The sequence below is a fragment of the Pan troglodytes genome, chromosome 9 (genome assembly GCF_028858775.2).
Source record: "Pan troglodytes isolate AG18354 chromosome 9, NHGRI_mPanTro3-v2.0_pri, whole genome shotgun sequence".
Taxonomy (NCBI): Eukaryota; Metazoa; Chordata; class Mammalia; order Primates; family Hominidae; genus Pan; species Pan troglodytes.
Genome location: NC_072407.2, coordinates 102,137,929 through 102,155,728, shown reverse-complemented (window position 1 = coordinate 102,155,728; position 17,800 = coordinate 102,137,929). Strand labels below are relative to the sequence as shown.

General features: G+C 33.8%; 1 protein-coding gene across 1 annotated transcript in view; it reads right to left on the bottom strand.

The window, feature by feature from the left end:
* The window catches only part of CNTN5 (contactin 5), a 1,335,093-nt gene that overhangs the window by 282,016 nt on the left and 1,035,277 nt on the right, over positions 1–17,800 (bottom strand). The window contains exons 10-12 of the mRNA XM_024347391.2: positions 11,484–11,665; positions 2,318–2,454; positions 1,049–1,178 (exon numbers count right to left, since the gene is read on the bottom strand). Coding sequence (XP_024203159.1) covers positions 1,049–1,178; positions 2,318–2,454; positions 11,484–11,665 — 449 coding nt within the window. The remainder of the gene's footprint in view (positions 1–1,048; positions 1,179–2,317; positions 2,455–11,483; positions 11,666–17,800) is intronic.

Sequence of the window (17,800 nt, the reverse complement as noted above, 5' to 3'; positions counted from 1 at the left end):
CCTTTTAATTCAGTGCTATTATACTGTGAGTTGACAAGAAAGTTCATTAACATTTGATTGGTTAGAATGAAGGAGATTGAAAGGAAGAATCCTATATCTATTTTGGATGGATTTGTTGTAATGTGGAGAAATTTCAACTGCAAATATTCATAATTCAACAAATCACTTTAGGATGTATTACATTTAGCTGATACGTAAATGGTGGGCTCCAAGATTCCTGAGATCTTTGGTGTTTCTCTTAAGTTATGCTTTGAGAATTTAAATTTAAATGGGGAATAGAAAACACACTTGGGCTTCTGCCCGCTTTGGAAAGACAATGAGTGAGTATCTTTCTTTATATTACAAACATCCCAGAACCAGTTTAGGAAAAAATCAAAGTGGGAAAAGTAAAATTCATTCCAATGGCTCATATATGCTTTTTCTAGGTAGTCTATTTCACTGGATGGATTGTTTCCTGTAGTATTTAAATAGTGAAGAAATGCAGTGCCTGGGTTACATTCTTATCAAGGGTGTAACCCTATGAGATTGTAGTGCCTGGCGTCAGGAAGCCTTTCCCTGTTACGTAAGGAAGGTATTAGTTGATGCCCCATGAGGAGAGAGTGATTTAGCCTGGAGCCTTGCTTTGCAGGAGCCACACAGCTACTGATAGGAACTGCCTGGGAAATTATTAAGCATTGCTATGGGAGCATGGACAGGCTGCTGGAATTCTATATTCTGATCTCCTACCCTCAAGGCATTCTTCCTTGGAAGTTAACATATATTTCTTTATATGATTTTTTTAAGTGCTATAGCAAAGACGTATTGTGTAAACCTTTTAAGATTAAAACTAAAGTTAGAAAAACTATATGAACAAAAAGTTATGGGACGAACTACACATAACATAAACCTGTCTACTAAAGTTAAAAAAAATCAGCAAGACATAGTATTTCTTTTCAAGCCATAAAATAGATTTTTACAACCACATCATAAACCTTCAGTATAGTAAAAATTAGAGCATGAAAAGAAGCAAGGTTTTTTTTTTCCATTTATTTACTTAGAAACTGCATACCTAGAATCTTCAGCTCAGCACTAGCGTAAATGGCTCCATACTTATTTTCAGCCAAACACTGATACATTCCAGCATCTGATTGATTCACATTGTGGATCATCAATACTCCATTAACCATCTCAACCCTACTCTGTAATGGAATTAAAAAAATTAGATCTAGAAAGTAAACAAATAACATGGATTTTATGGGTATTCTCTCCTAGACTAAGAAAAAGCAAGTTTGCAATTAATGCAGTTAAACATTATTTGGCCACTTAGCAATGTAAATGTACTGTTCATTATTTTATTATAACATGCCACTTGTAAATTATTTATTGGTTGAAAAAGAAATTACATTTTTTTTGTAGTTATTCTGACAAGTTTTACTTTCAGTTTGGTTTTTAAAGTGAGGTGCCTTTTTTGGCACACTAGTTGAGTTTGTGAAATATAATCAGCAGGTGATGCTTTTATTTGCATTCCGTTTACAAAGGGAAAGAAGGATTCATATAGTGGAAAAGATTGAGGTTGCAGACACATGAGATCAAGGTTAAAAATAGCCCAGGTCATAAGAACAATCCCTTTACTATATGGATCCAATCAGGAGTTTGCCATTTTCACTCACTTCCCAAAAAACTAACACAGATAGAAAACTGCCTTGTGACTCGATTCTAGATAAAATTATTGGTCAGACAATATACTTCAGTATCAGAAGATAGTATAAAAAACAAAAAATTGAGCATGTGCAAATTAAGGTAACCTCAAGTCAAGAGCATATTTCAAAAACAAATTTTAAATTTTAAATGTTGTTAAACCTCCAAATGTCTTGTCTACTTAATGCCAAGCAAATCATTAAAAAAAAAAATCTTAGTTGGCAGTGCTTTGTCTATCAACGAAGATACCGAGTAATTTTAGGTGATATCTAAAGATTAGCTACAAATGGAAATAAGTCTATGATAACATTGATAGTTTCATAAAAATTTATAGGATTGAAAACAGTTTAAAGAAACACTGTATTGCCAAAAAATGTAATGAGGTAATTAAAATTTAAAAATGCTTATATATTTGTTATGTTTCTCACTCAAAATATATTAAAATATGTGACTACTATATCCCAGACATTGAGTTAAATTCTCAGTTAATCCCCGTAACATTCATCCTTAACACAAACATGTCCTATTATATGAATCAGAAACAGGAAAAGGCTTTCAATAAGACTAAAGAAGCCTAGTTTGTCCTGTGTGAAATCTCGCTAAAATTACAACAGAACAGGTTAATGACTCCCAACAGTACCTGAGGTGAGAGGGGTACTCCATTCTTCAGCCAACGATACGTGGGTCTGGGTTTTCCAGTAGCCTTACATTCCCATCGGAGAGGGCTCCCACTGTCTAACTGAGTATCATTCAGTTTTTCTACCCAGTGTGGGTAGGCTGTAAGTATGTAAGCAGTAAACAAGGATGATTTCATTTCTCAAACGCTTTACCAAGTTTAAAATTTACATGGAAAAATTCAACATATTTTTTTAAAAGCAATTCATTCAACCATAGGTATTATGAAGAAGCACGGCATTGCCTTACACACAAAATTCTATTTCCTGTACCCCCCAAAAATAGCAGTGAAGATATTTTGATAATATAAAATGCTATTGTAACTATGCAAAATCTTCTTCTTTTTTTTTCTTATTTTGGACTTTAAGTGGTTTAGTTATCCCCAAGGCACCTGAACCAGTTTAATAGGAAGTCAGGTACTAGAGTCAATTGCTCTTTCAATGTAGTGGGGCAGCATTAGCACAGGTAGAAATATACAGTGTATCTACTCAACTTGTTTCTATCTCTCTGTGTATATATATAACACCTGAATGACTTTGGAAAAATGATTTGTGAATCCAGATTTCAGTGTAAAATTTTTCTTAATTTACATTCTTGCAATATAATTTTTTTAGTTTTGCAAAATTGTTACAGAGGAAAATTTATTTTATTAAGAATGAGATACTGTTGTAATTATATGAAATCAAGATACAAGTTAAAGTTCATTTCCACTATTGGCCAATTTTTAAGGAAAAATGTTGAATAAAGCTGACTCTTTCTTTACAAATATTCTGTTTAAAACAGTCAAAGAAATACGTATAAAAATATTGCACTGAATTTATTATTTCTAACAACATTTTTGGCAAAAACTGTAAAATATTTATATGTGCTACTGAGGGCTTCGATCATTCATTCATTTATATGTTCTTTCATATATGCTACATAGTCCTTGTTCGATCTTAGAGGCTATTAAGAATACAGAAACAGAGCGGCTCTAAAAGAGTTTTTGCTGCGGTAGAGGTGGTCTAATGTCACTGCCAAGGAAAAGGAGAGCATGTGAAAAAAGATGTATTAAACAACTGCACATTGGACCTGGGACGGTGGCTCATGCTTGTCAGATCAGGAATTTGAGAGGCCAAGGCAGAGGGATTCCTTTAGCCTGGGAGTTCCCAGCTCGGGCAACATGGTGAGACCTTGTCTCTACTAAAAATAAAATAAAAAACATTATCCAGGTGTGGTGGCACATGCCTATCGGTCCAGCCACTTGGAAGGTTGAGGCAGGAGGACTGTTTGATCATGGGAGGTTGAAGCTGCACTGAGCTGTGATCATGCTATTGCATTCCAGTTTGGGTGACAGAGTGAGAACCTGTCTCAAAAAAGAAAAATAAAAAGTAAAGAACACTACACATGCATGTCAGAATAGTGGGTATAACGGAGTAGCAGATGTCCCAAACCAAAGCCAGTTTAGCAGGGAGGAGAAAGAGCAAGAAAGAACTCACATTTATTAAATGCTAGTGCTAGTCATTACCATGTCCTAGACACTGAGCCAAATTCTCAATTAATCCCTGTAACATTCATCCTCCAAACAAACATGTCCTATTTTATGAATCAGATTTTGACTCAAAGAGGTTAAAGAAATTTACCCAAGGTCACAAAGTTAGTTACTTGTTTCTAAGAGGGAATTTTGCTTTTATTAGCTTACTGGTCTTCTGGCCAATATAGTCTAGACTTTAGAAGCCCCACTTTGGCATAGCATAGTCAGGATTTGTAAACCTTGGAATACATTCTGTGATTCAGCTTCTAAGCCTGCAAGCTATCATTCAAAAATCTTACCATAGTGAGTTTCAAATATTCATCATGATTTTTGCACCTGCCTTCGGAAATCATCTCTTTGTAGTTATGTGTCATATATGCCAAAATGCTGATAGGAGTGATGGGATACACAAACAATATTAAACTCTACTTTTACATCTGGCTTTTCTGTAAAATTTACTAATCTGCCAGGATACTTTACACTATGCATGACTCCTGTAAGCCAGATAAACTGGTGTGTTATCTCCCAAGCACACACTGTATTTTATTTAAACTGTTCACTCTACATAGAGTGTTCTACTTCTATTCTGTCTCTTTTAATTCTACTCATGATTCAGTGTTTATTCTAAATTAAGTAAGAGGTATTAATCACAGCCTCAAAGAAGAGTCATGTGCACCTCCTCTGGACACCTGTAGTTCTTATTCATTTGGAAAATATTCATGTCGTAGCTTGTTACCTCTCTTCTGTTGCTGACTTAAATTGTTATTTAATATTTTAGTTGGTTAGAGTTTGACACTCAGCTAGACAGTGAGATCATTAAGAGCAGAGATGATTCTAAACATAATGTTAGGCGAAACAGTGTCCTACCTATAATAACTGATTGTCTTTGTTAGACTTATTGATCTATCTCTAAATGTACCATGACTGTAGCCTTTAAAATAACTTCAAAAGAGATTTTTAAAAGTTATAGAAATGAAGAGCTAGGAAAGAAAGAACAGTTAAAATATTTAAATAAAAACAGATTTGACATCTGAGAAAACAATCCATTAGAAATTGGAAGAAAAAATTTAGAGTCCTGATTCCAAAACAAATTTTTCATAGGAATCAAACATATGATTAATGACATTAATACAAATATGAATTAATTTTTTCTTTCCTTTCTTTAGATTTTTTTTTTTTGGATACCATTATAGGTAAAATGCTTACTCTGAAGATACGAACATAAATGTGCTATCATATCTGTTTGCTGTAAGCTCAAACTCTAGTGGGTGAAAGGCCATTAAAATGTTATTCAAATTCATTCTACCAAGAATTCTACAAGTAAAAGTGGCCTGTTACACTGCCCTCAAAATTGAAAAAATATTATCAGTATGTCAACTATTGTCAGATAAAAGACAGATGTCATTTCATATTTTGTTGCTTTGAACGCTGTACCTTGTGTGTGAATCTTTTGTACCAAACTATGTTGTTATGTGTAAGAGCTATACTTCTGTAGCTTTATCTCTATGTTGCATAATAGCAAAAAAAAAAAAAAAATCCTGAAATGGTATAACTTGGTGATGTCACTTGGCTGCTTAAGATGCCATATGCAGTTAGTATATATAGCCTGCTTGTTAACTGACTTGATATAAAAGCTTTCAAGCAAGTCCAAACAAATACATACACAAGCACACAAACGCATAAACATACACACACAAACATGCACACAGACACACGCACAAGTGGAATTTGGGTTGTAGATTGTGTTACAATGAAGTTAAGCTCTATATTAGAAAAATAAATTTAATGTCATCATTGAATAAACATTAATTAACATTAAGGCTATGGGAATTTATGAATGGCTATCCTTCACAAAATACCTGGAAAATGTAGGTTATGTTCAATACTAGATCAGCTTGACTTCTACAACAGATTTCTTGTTTACATTGCAAGATATTTTATAAACCACTAGGTCTATACTATATGGTCCAAGGCAAAAAACATTATGTGAAAGGGCAGTGGTAAAATTTTTAAAATAAAACATTAAAAACTGAATTAAGGCCTGAAATAATTTGTCTTAGGCTGTAATCTGAAAAAGACAGTACAGTACTTGCAAGATTCTTACAAAAACGACAAAATTACTGGTAACATAAAATCAGAAACATAAAAGGTTACATTTAAACTTTTTTTTTTTTTTTTGGCAGAGGATTGCAAGTAACTAAAGGGCATTGGCTTTGGCTTCTGAATAATAACATGGGGTGAGCAGACGCCAAGACGTGGTCTGCATTATGGAAAGTCTTTCATCTGTCTGGGAAAGAAAAATCACAGGTTGGGCCACATTTAAAACAAACCTAATAACTTTTTAAAATCTAGCTTTTGTCAAGCCACCTATTTTAGGATGTGGAAAACTGAAGAGACATATGGCACTTTAAACCCAGGAGCTGTTAAAGCCTCACCAGATGCACCGTACTTATGTAATACATTTCAGCTTCAGATCAGTCTCTGGGTTACATTTTATAAAATGCTAAGCAGATGTGCATAAAGAAAACTCTTGCTTATTATCTCTTGTCATTAGAAATTCTGTAACTCTCTACTGATAAATGCTAAGTGTTATTGGCCTCTTTTGTTGCTTCTGTACTCTTATGTATTGAGGAGTCAACATATTTTATCCGCATAGATCACTTTCAGTATTATGACTCTCAGCTGTAGGCCAATGAGAGGTAATGTGTTATATTGGAGAGATTATACAGTTGGGGATGAATATGGGTTCAAATTCTAGTGCTACCATGCCCTTGCTCTATTATGTGGCTGAGAATGAGTTATTTAACTGTAATGAGTCTCAGCTGTAAGCTGTAGATAGTAATTCCTATTTCAATGAGCTACCATGATGATAGAAGATAATATATATTGGTTACTTTCCCCCCAATCCATTGCCCATGTGTTTTCTAGCAACTGTGAATATACATATGGCATCACTTTCATAATAACAGTAGAATTCAAGGCAAGAATTTTTTCTCCATAAAACAGGATTGAAAACTGTCTTTAGGTATGAAATTATTAACCAGGAATCAACAATTTTATATCATTTCCTAGAGTAAATATTTAATATATTTTAACAGCTAAAACATCTTTAAAGATCAGACCTAACATACATAAACAGTATTTTGAAGAAAAGAAAAAAGAACAAAAACTAATGGCAAGGATTTTAATATATCATACAGTTTTCTGTAACATTAATAAAATGTTAACTATAGAATATAGAAAGTAGAAATTATCTGCTCTCGATGCCATTCTCATCTCATGCCTTAGTTCAGGTTCTCAGTGTCTCACTGAGAAGTAGCATGCTATCCTTGGGGGTGGAGATAGGATTTGAATTCTGGTGTCACTGCCAGTTTCAGTTGGATTCTGGTTCTACTATTTGTTATTAATGGGTCCTGGGGTAATAAGTTCCTTAATATTTTGAGGTCTAGTTTCTTGTCTGTCAAATGGGAATCTTAATACCTAAGGGTTATTGTGAGTTAATGTATGTAAAGCACCTCGTAGTAATGTCTAGAAGGTAAGCTCTTGGTAATTATTAGTTCCCTTCATTAGTTCCTTAGTCTTTCCTGACTCTCATCTATTTTTCATAGTGGACATTATAAAATGATGTGCATACCTAAGTATTAATCTTTATAACAGTATAGAATCATAATAAAAATTATCCACTGTGTGCTGAACAGAATTCACAGGGCTGGATGAAAAAAAAAGTAGACTATTTTGAAAGAGCTTACAATCAAATTGCAGATGATAGAAGCGATTAACATTTGTGAGGATACTGTCCAGAGATTTTATGAAGATAAGGAAATCTATAATACCACTGTACACTGAAAATGAAACTGTATTCCTTTACTGGATATTTAGTACAGTACAACTTACTTTTAAGCATTCTGGATAAAGGAATATTTTAATACTGATACAATTCTAGTTGAAATAGTAAATGTAAACTGTCTAGAGGTCATAGTGACTGTCTTTATAGAGTGACAAATTACTAGTTGGTGAGGCACATGATACACACTTAAACTCACAGATCACACGTCTTTATATAATGAGATTTTTGTGTACATAAAATATTTCCCATTTTGAGAACTCCTTATAAAACTGCTTAAATGATGTTTGTCCTTCCTGCCTCCATCTTTCCCCCTTCAATTACCCCTTTTCTCCTTACTTTGTTCTGCATCTCTTTTGTCATTTTGTCATTTATTTCTTTTCCTTTTAATTGAGAACTTTACCAAGCAAGAGTTCAACTTGCATTAGAACTATAGAAACAAAATTTTATATGATGAGTTAAAACCAGGTCTTTTTGATCAATCGTCAGAAACTAGAGGGGACAGAAACAGCCAAAGAAATGACTTAACCCATGAAAATCCTATTATCAAGAAAGGCATACCAAATAGAATATTTATGCACTTTATGCTAAGGTTCAAATTATTTCCAAAACTTAGTATTTTAATTTTTCCAAGTTTTATTTCTTTTTTATGAGTATTACTTTTAAGACCTATTTATGTTATATTAGACATGTAAGTGTACCTTAATTTTAATTTATTTAACTACCATGGACTTCTTGATGTTGTATCATTTGTTGTTTTATGTTTACAATGTAGATACTGAATTAAAAACAGTAAAATCTGCAGCTTAAACTTATGTGTACTGTCTATATAGCACTTTCATAATGCTTTGACCAAGAAAAGGGACTAGAAATGCTACCTTAGATCCCTGGTTCATTTTTTGAAACTAATAACTAAGCATAAGTATTCCTGCAATTGTACTTTCAAAAACAATGTGCTACCATTGTTTTCAGTACTACATGAATATTGACTGTTTGGATAAAACGGGTAGTCTGTACTTCTAACAGATAGAATCCCAATTACAGAGCTTCCTACAGTAATTCATTCTATTGAGAGAATATTCTAAATATAAACCATGAGACAGTGAAATATCCATTCATCATGCTATCCATATCTACTGCCAGTCAGGTGGAAATGACTGAATCCTATCTACACTTTACAGAGTTTGATGGGGAGGAAAGCCCTCATGTCTAACATGACAGTTTTAAAAGTACAAAAGTTGGATGAATACATGATAACCAACATACTTTTATTTTTTATTTGTAATATTTTTTAAGACAGGGTCTAACCCAGGCTGGAATACAGAGGCATTATAATGGTTCACTGCAGCGTTGACTTTCTGGGTTCAGGTGATTCTCCCACCTCAGGCTTCTGAGTATTTGGGACCACAGGAGTGCAACGCCATGCTCAGATAATTTTTTGTATTTTTTTTTTTTTTTTAGAGACAGGTTCAGCTGCCACGGCCTCCCAAAGTGCTGGAATTTCAGGTCTGAGCCACTGCACCTAGTTACCAAGATACTTTTAGAAGTGAAATAGGACACTCTTCATAATTGTCCTAGGGCAGCAGATGTAAAGTGGGATTTTCTAGGGCAAAGCAAGGTGTATGGCCTCCTGATGGAGCATGGTAGAAAGCTACCCTAAACGTGGGCTGAAGAAAGACTTCACATGCTTTCAAGATATATTCCCCACCTGTCACAAATATATGCCAAGTAGCTAGCCAGCCCAGTTTCTCTTTCTAAGGAACAATCTAGATTTTTTTTTTCTATTCAAAGTGATGCACGCTTTGGGTAGGTTTGTCTTTACCCAGCTGGCCTACAGTGCATGACAAGGACACCCCAGATTGTTTAAGTAGCACTTTCTCACTAGAATGTACACCAGTAATAAGGAGTGAAAACAATTTTTTTTTTTTTTTTTACATTTCTGGAAACAGTCATCATTACCTATGAATTAAGTAGCTGGGGTTAAGGGAGGAGTAAGTAGAGTCATGCTATGTAGGAGCCTCAGTCCCTAGAACATACAATCTAATTCTATTTAGGTGTGGGCCATTCTTCGAACACAGAGAATTGGTACTTTCCTCTGATAGCCTTCAGAGTAACAGGCATGCTTTACATTATTTGTGATTTTCAGTAGTAAAGTTCCGGTTCAACACTTGTCTTTCAGTATCAGATTTTTATCTGTACAGAGGGATGGTAATACTTCAAACTGTTGGTGTGAGAATAAAATGACCGTGTATTTTAACATTAATCTTTGCTCCACTGGGGTACAGAAAAAAACTTTTCCCTATGGCTAGAGAGAGTTGTCTTAATGATTTGTTTTATGAATTATGAACAGTTATAAACTTTGTAGATTTCATCCAAATAGTCATGGCCTAAAAACAATCAAACCACTACTAATATTTCAATCTTAGGAACATTTAAATGTCTATGTCCTTTTCTTCCAGATGCTCTCCCCTGTTTATCCCTTAAGGTACCAATCCTCTCTACAGCTTTTCCTGACTCCTCTGAGTAGAATGCTGTAGACTCTGAATTCCCACAGTCCTCTTCACATGCCTTTGTCACTGCACACAGAATGCTCCACTCTAATGTAGAGTTTGCTTTTCCTCTAGTCCAATGGATCATGAGTTACTTCAAGGCTCTATTGCTGGCATGTAGAGCAGTATGAGGCACTTAACAAACATTAACTGTATCAATGAATGAATGGATAAAATGTGCAATGCATAATCAATTTGGTTAGAGTGCTAAATTCCTAAAGGAGTTGTTAAAGATGAAGAAAGACTGGTTGAATTCAGATATTAATATTTCAAAATACTCTTTAGGAGTTCCTGTAAAGGGCATTAAGCTTTTGGAACTGATCTTGAGATACAGGGACAGTGATGGTTTCCTGGAGGAAACAGCCAATATGAAATTTGGATAACTATATATTCAAAGCATCTATATTTGCTTATTTCAATGCTCTAGCCTATTGCTTCTCTTTTTAGTGTCTTCACCTAGAAAATGAGAATACCCTAACTTACCCATTATATATATACTGTTAATCCAATATGAAAAGTGCAAACAACTTTGAACTTTAGAAGTAAAGATGAGATTGTAAAAACTTTTGAACGAGATTTTCCTAATTCTTAGACACAACCTGGTTGACTGGCATTTTTGGACAATATAAACACTTGCAGGCTGTAGGGGCTATTTATCATACAGATGTATTAATTTAGGCCACAGGTCAGCAAACTTATTCTGAAAAATGCTCAAAAGCAAATATTTCAGTCTTTGCAAGTCAGCTGGTCTCTGTCTATATTTAATTCTGCCATTGCCAGGCAAAAACTGACAGGTGATATGTAAACAAGTGGGTGTGACTTTGTTCCAACATCATTTACAAAAAATGGCACCTGGGCAGGATCTCGTTGATGGACACTAGATTGGAACCTCTGATTCTGGCCAAGTTCTAGAATAAGTAAATAAGTTTTCCAAGATTTTTAACTTGTCAGAGGATAGTGCTGGTGCCAGGGAAATAACTCATTTTTAAGGACGTAAGTTCTGTATGCTGTACAAAGACACCGATAATTCCCCATTCATTTATAATTTAAATCATTTCTATGTGTAGGGTAATTTGACATGATGCCTTACCATACGAAAGAAGTATGATTATAAATTATTACTTGGTTTTTATGTACCTAACAAACAATATTTAGTTAAAGTTAATTTCCACTTTCCGTTTGACTTTTGGGACTAGAGCAATCATGCTTTGCTGAAAACACTTACTGTATACTTGTAATTGTCCACGAAAGGAATTTTTTCCACGTGAGTTTTCAGCTCTGCACTCATAAATGCCTGCATCATCCAGCTGTACATTCGGTATTTCCAGCACTGCCTGAGATTTCCGCAGACGTGCCTTACTAGGAATATAACCATTAACCTTCATCCATGTGATTGTTGGAACGGGGCTACGATAGGGAACAAAAATACTGTTAATACACTCTCCACTGTTAGGAACATAGATTCTGTTATCTGGTAATTTAAGCACTTAATAGGCTGAGTGCAATAAAATGTAATCACAATTAAGGACCATGTGCTGGTTGATATATTTCACTTTCCATGTGGGTTGTCTGGGAAGTAGATTATAAAAAGAATTTCCTTTTCTTTCATATTTCAGGAAAGCAATTAAAAGACAATATAAGTTGTAACCAATTATGATTTATTTTTAAAAACATTGTTAGCCAGGTGCAGTGGCTCACACCTGTAATCCCAGCACTTTGGGAGGCCAAGGCGGGCAGATCACCTTAAGTCAGGAGTTCGAGACCAGCCTGGGCAACATGGTGAAACCCCATCTCTACTAAAAAATACAAAAATTAGCCAGGCATGGTGGTGGGCGCCTATAATCCCAGCTACTCTGGAGGCTGAGGCAGGAGAATCGCTTGAAACCGGAAAGCGGAGGTTGCAGTGAGCCAAGATCGCGCCACTGCACTCCAGCCTGGGCAACAAAAACCAAACTCCGTCTCAAAAAAAAAGAAAAAAGAAAAAAAATTGTTATGTTTTTGTAAATGACAACAGTAACTTGGCAAAATTACTAACATATATGTGCTTATTGCAATGAGTCAAACCAAAGGGTTAGGAATTACGTAAATTAAAACTTATCCTTCCTCCAACCCTGCAAATCTTATTTTCCGGCCAAATAGCAAATACAGTTTACACATAATCTCCCACTTCATCTCCGTGAAGCATATGTTCACACATGTAATGAGTTATTTCTGTTTTGTTATTTTTAAAATATAAATTTTGTGTATTTGCTATTTTATTATTTAATGATCATATTCAATAATTAGCCTGACTTATTCTGCTTAATAGTTGCAAATTATTTCATTGTATAGATGTACCAGCTTAATCAACTGCCCCCTTTTAGGTAAACATTGAAAGCAGCGGAGGTTTTTCTTTTTTTTTTTTTTAATATTTTTTGAGACAGAGTCTTGCTCTTTCGCCAAGGCTCGAGTGCAGTGGCACGATCTCAGCTCACTGCAACCTGCACCTCTCGGAAGCAATTCTCCTGCCTCAGCTTCCCAAGTAGCTGGGATTACAGGTGTGCTGCCACCATGCCCGACTCATTTTTGCGTTTTTAGTAGAGATGGTGTTTCACCATGTTGGCAAGGCTGTTTTCGAACTCCTGACTTCAAGCGATCTGCCCGCCTAGGCCTCCCAAAGTGCTGGGATTACAGGCATGAGCCAGCATGCCCGGCATTTTTCTTTTTTTAATCATTAAAAATCAATGCTGCTATAAATAACCTTGCACATATTTCACGTACTATTCTATTTTCTGTAGCAGTCATTCACAAAAGCAGGACTGATGGATCAAAGGACATGCACATTTTCCATTTTAATAAGTACTGCCAAATTGTTTTTCAATAATATACAAGCAGTTTCCCTACCTATTGGTAATATGTGATACTGTTTCCCTATATCTTTGCCAGCATCACATTTGATCAATCTGCTTGAAGCTTTGTTAGTATTTATAGGGCAAAAAATGGTATTTTATTGCTTAATATTTTCCTGAACCCTAAGGAGGTTGAACATCTTTTCATGATTTTATTGGCCATTTGCATTTGCATTTCTGTGAAATGTTTGCTTATGTTTTTTTTTTTCATTATTTTGCTTGCTTTTTTATTTGCTTGTGTTAATTTCTTAGAGTTCTTTGTGTTTTAGGGCCATAGAACTATTCTTCCCCAGTGTATTGTTAGCTTATGATGGTGCCTGTAATACAATTTTATAATCATTTTTGGCGAGAAGAAAACATGTCTATAGTTTCCTTCCTGACTTCCGATTTTTTGTGTGTTTAGAAAATTATCTATAAACCTAAGTTTGTCCGTATTTTCTGAAGTATTTGGTAGCATTTTGTATCATTTTAAAATGTTTGGATCTCTCACCCAACTGGACTATATTTGTTTATTGATGTGAGATAGGGAATGTAAGTGATTATTTCAGCATCATTAAATAAGTAAAACTCCGTTTCCCACAATATTTAAAATGTTGCTTTTGTCATATAATTTGTTCCCACATATGTGAATCTGCTTCAGGCTTCTCAGTTCTGTTCCACTGATTTATTTAGTACTATTTATATTTAATACACTTCATGCTTTGGACCCAGTCGACTTTTTCAGTTTGATTTCTCACTACTTCTTTCCAGATCTCCTGACCCAGAAACACATTCGTCTGTGTTTCCAATCATATCTGCTAAAATGCTACTCATCCTCTGAGACCTGTCCTAAATGCCTCCTCTTCAGCAAAGTCCTAATTTGTGTAGCCAGCTAGAATTTTTTCTTTTAAATAACAAAATGCTTTATGTATCTTACTTATGTCTCTTGTAACAGTCTACCATAGATTATAACCGTTAAGTGTAAGATGTTTTCCTATTATTTTTTCCTAAGGAGTGATAGCAATGTTCTCCATTATAAATGACATTATGATAAACATCCTTATGTATCTTCGAATACCTTTCTGCTTTATTCCTTAGGAATAAAACTTAAAATTGAAGTTGCTGGATGAAGGAGTTGGCAATTTTTGCTTGTTGGTGTAGGTGCATGTATTCAATGTCCAGAAAGGATGAACCTTGCATTTTGGAATATCCTTTATATGAGTCTGACATATTATTCTTTTAATAGATCCTAGAAGTTTTGCATATATTCAGAGGTGAGATTGTCTGTAGCTTATTAAGGTTGTTTGTGAGCTTATTCGTTGGTGAGTTCATGGTTTGTTTATGGATAACTTTGACAGATGCAGTAGCATAATGGTGAGTGACTGCTTGGTAAACAAGCCAGAATATTCCTATTTTCTGTATTCTGTATCAACTGAAATTGTAGGGAAATTATATTTGCCTTCATATACTGATAGGATTCTCACAAAGTTACCTGGGTCTGCCACCGTCAGTGGAGTTAGTTTTTTGACTGTGTTTTCCTTGATTGTATTGTTCAAATTTCTGCTTATGCCAACTTTGGCAATTCACATTTCACTAGAAAACCAACTATTTTATCTATAATTTCAATGTTTTAGAAGCAAGTTATATAAATTGTAATTGTTTAGTTTAAAACAGTCTTAATCACAGCTGGTTACATATTCTAGTAGTTAAGTGTAGGTTCTGCAGCCAGACTGACGGGGTATAGAGGTAGCTCTGCAACTACAAGTTACTTAACATTTCATTTCTTTAGGTTTCTCAATTGTAACGTATGGTGGAAATATTACGACTTATGTCAGAGAGTAGTTGTGAATCTTGAAAGATTTAAACAGCCTGGCACAAAGTAGCAGGCAAAAAACCCGAGTTTACAATAATATAATGATGCTCCTTGCATATTCTTTATAATTTATATGGTATGAATATATGTTTTCTGTATTTTCCCCCACAGAAATAACACTACATATTGGTTAGCAGCACGGACCTTCAGAGAAACCTGGGTTCTAATATGATTTGGGCACAAAGATGCTATGTGACCTCGGGAAATTTGCCTAAGTTCTCTAAATTTTGTTTCTCATCTGTAAAATGAAGATATTTGTTTATTCCTCCAAAATGCAAATATCTTTAGGGCAGTGGAATTTTGTTAAAGCAGTATGTCCCCAGTGCCTCATATGTTTGGTATATTGTTAATAAATGCTTATGAAATAAATGAATGAACAATTGTCAAAATACTATTTTGAAGATTAAGTGAGATAAATTATTATAAATTACTTAGTAAAATACATGGCATATTGTAAGCATCCAATAAATGTTAGATATAATAAGTTTTAAATGATTGACTATGACAGAAGTTTGTCTATTTTATTGGTCTCTAAAATAAGCATTTTAAGTTTTTATTACTTTTTTGTTGTAGTAATTCATGAGTTTCTGTTTTTAAATTTACTAATTCCTCTTATACTTTATATATATTTATATATTTATACTTTATATATAATGTATATACTTATACTTTATATATAATGTATATATTTATACTTTATATATAATTCCTATTATACTTTAACTTTTTGAGCTGAATGATCAGTATAATTATTATTCATGATTAATAATAAAATCATATGACTATCTTTTATGCTGACATCAAACGTATGGCCACATATGATACATATTGATACATAGAGTGATATACAGTTTCTACTTTCTGGAACCTGCTGAGAATCTTTGCATACAGAATTAATTTTTGGTACAAGTTCCATGTTATTGGGAAAAAAGTAAATTTTATTTATGGTAAAAGTTTAAAAGTTAGTTTTTATATAGCTTTTGTTAGTTGTCATTTAGATATTGCTTTCATGTTTTTAATAATTTCAGAACAATTTACCTCCTATGGAATCCTTGTACACTAAAATAACCCATATCAATAGATGCAAAGTATTCTGCTTGAAGCAGGAACAAGGGTCCTGGAGTCTGCTCACTCCTCCCCTTACTCCACAGAAAACTACTACTCTATGTCCTCTTTATTTTCATCTTCACTGATCTGTCAGACTGAGATAGGTGTGTTAATTTCCCACTACTATCATTACTACCAGTATCTTCTTATATACGTTTTATTTTGTGTTTTGATGAATTTTCTCTCTGAAAATACCTGTTCATAAAAGTTATTATTTTTAGAGTTGTAATTATCCTTTACCAAATACAATGGCCCTCTTTCTAATTTTTGCTTTAAGTTATCCTTTTAAGAAACACTCCATTAACCTCACGCTCCTTATTTATCCTATTATTTTTAGCTTTTTTTTTTTTTCATGGTATGTCACTTTGTTTTAATCTAATTTCCTCTAAATGGCAAATGGTTAGATTTAATTTTTGACTTAAAAGCTATATTTGGTAATCTGCATATTTTGATAGTGGAATTTTACTTTTTGATTTTGTTGCTCCAATTTATTAAATTGTTCTTATTCAGTTATCCCAGAATCACAAAATACAGAACAGCACATAACTTCATATTGAATGTTCACAGCAATAAAACTTGGAGTAAAAATAGTCATGGATTAAAAATGATCAAGGAAGATATGACAATAAAAGTAAATATGCAGATTAAAAATAAAATAGACATTTAAAAACAAAAATATAATCACATAAACGTAAAACTCAATGGCTGGGTTATACATCAAATTAGACATAGTTGAAGAGAATATTTCCAAGAGTGATAGATAGATTACAGCTTCATATACAGAATGAGGCACTGAGAGAAAGGGAGACAGAAAATACATAAATATGGGCATCAGTTAGTAGACATGTAGTATAAAGCTAGAGGGTGTAAGTCCAATCTAAGATAATAGATATAGAGATAGAGAGTTAAGAGAGAGTGAGAGCAAGAGAGAGAGAGAGAAGACTATGTAATATCTGAAAAGTATTCAGCATACAATTTTCCTAAAATGAAGGACATGAATCCATAAACACAGGAAATATAATATATACAAAGCATGACTAAAGCCACAGAACACCCATGACATATATTAAAAGTAGCCAGAGAGGGAGACAGATAATTTACAAAATAACAATGATTAGCATGTCTACTGGCTTTTCAACAGCAGCAATGGAAGCAGGAAAAGATGTTGGAACAATTATGTTCAATATAGCGGAAAAGAGAGTAAAAGCACCTATAAACTAATAATTTTGTATCTTGTAAATTCTTCTTTAGGAGTGCAAAAGGAGATAAGGATATCAAATCTACAAATATTGAACAAGTTTTTCACCAATAAACCATTACTAAATGATATACACTTCAAGAAGGAGAATAATGACTCCAGAAAGAAAGTTTAAGACGCAAGAAGTGGTAAGAAAAAACACAAATAATAGTAATAGCAACAGCAATAAAAATAATGTGTGTGTATAAAAAGGGACAGTACTAAAATACTGATCAAAAAGAGCATGTAATGAAAAAAAAGAAGTCATAAGCTAATGTGTCCTGAAGTTCTTTCATTTTGGGGAGGAAGATGGTTAAGATATCGATGAGCTTCTGACTTTAGAAATAAATACTGAAATTAATGACAAAATCATAAAATAGTAGAAAAGACGAGTATAATTTTACAAACAAATGAGGTATATAGCAAAGGCTGGAAACCTCATCTCTTTCCAAAGTCTT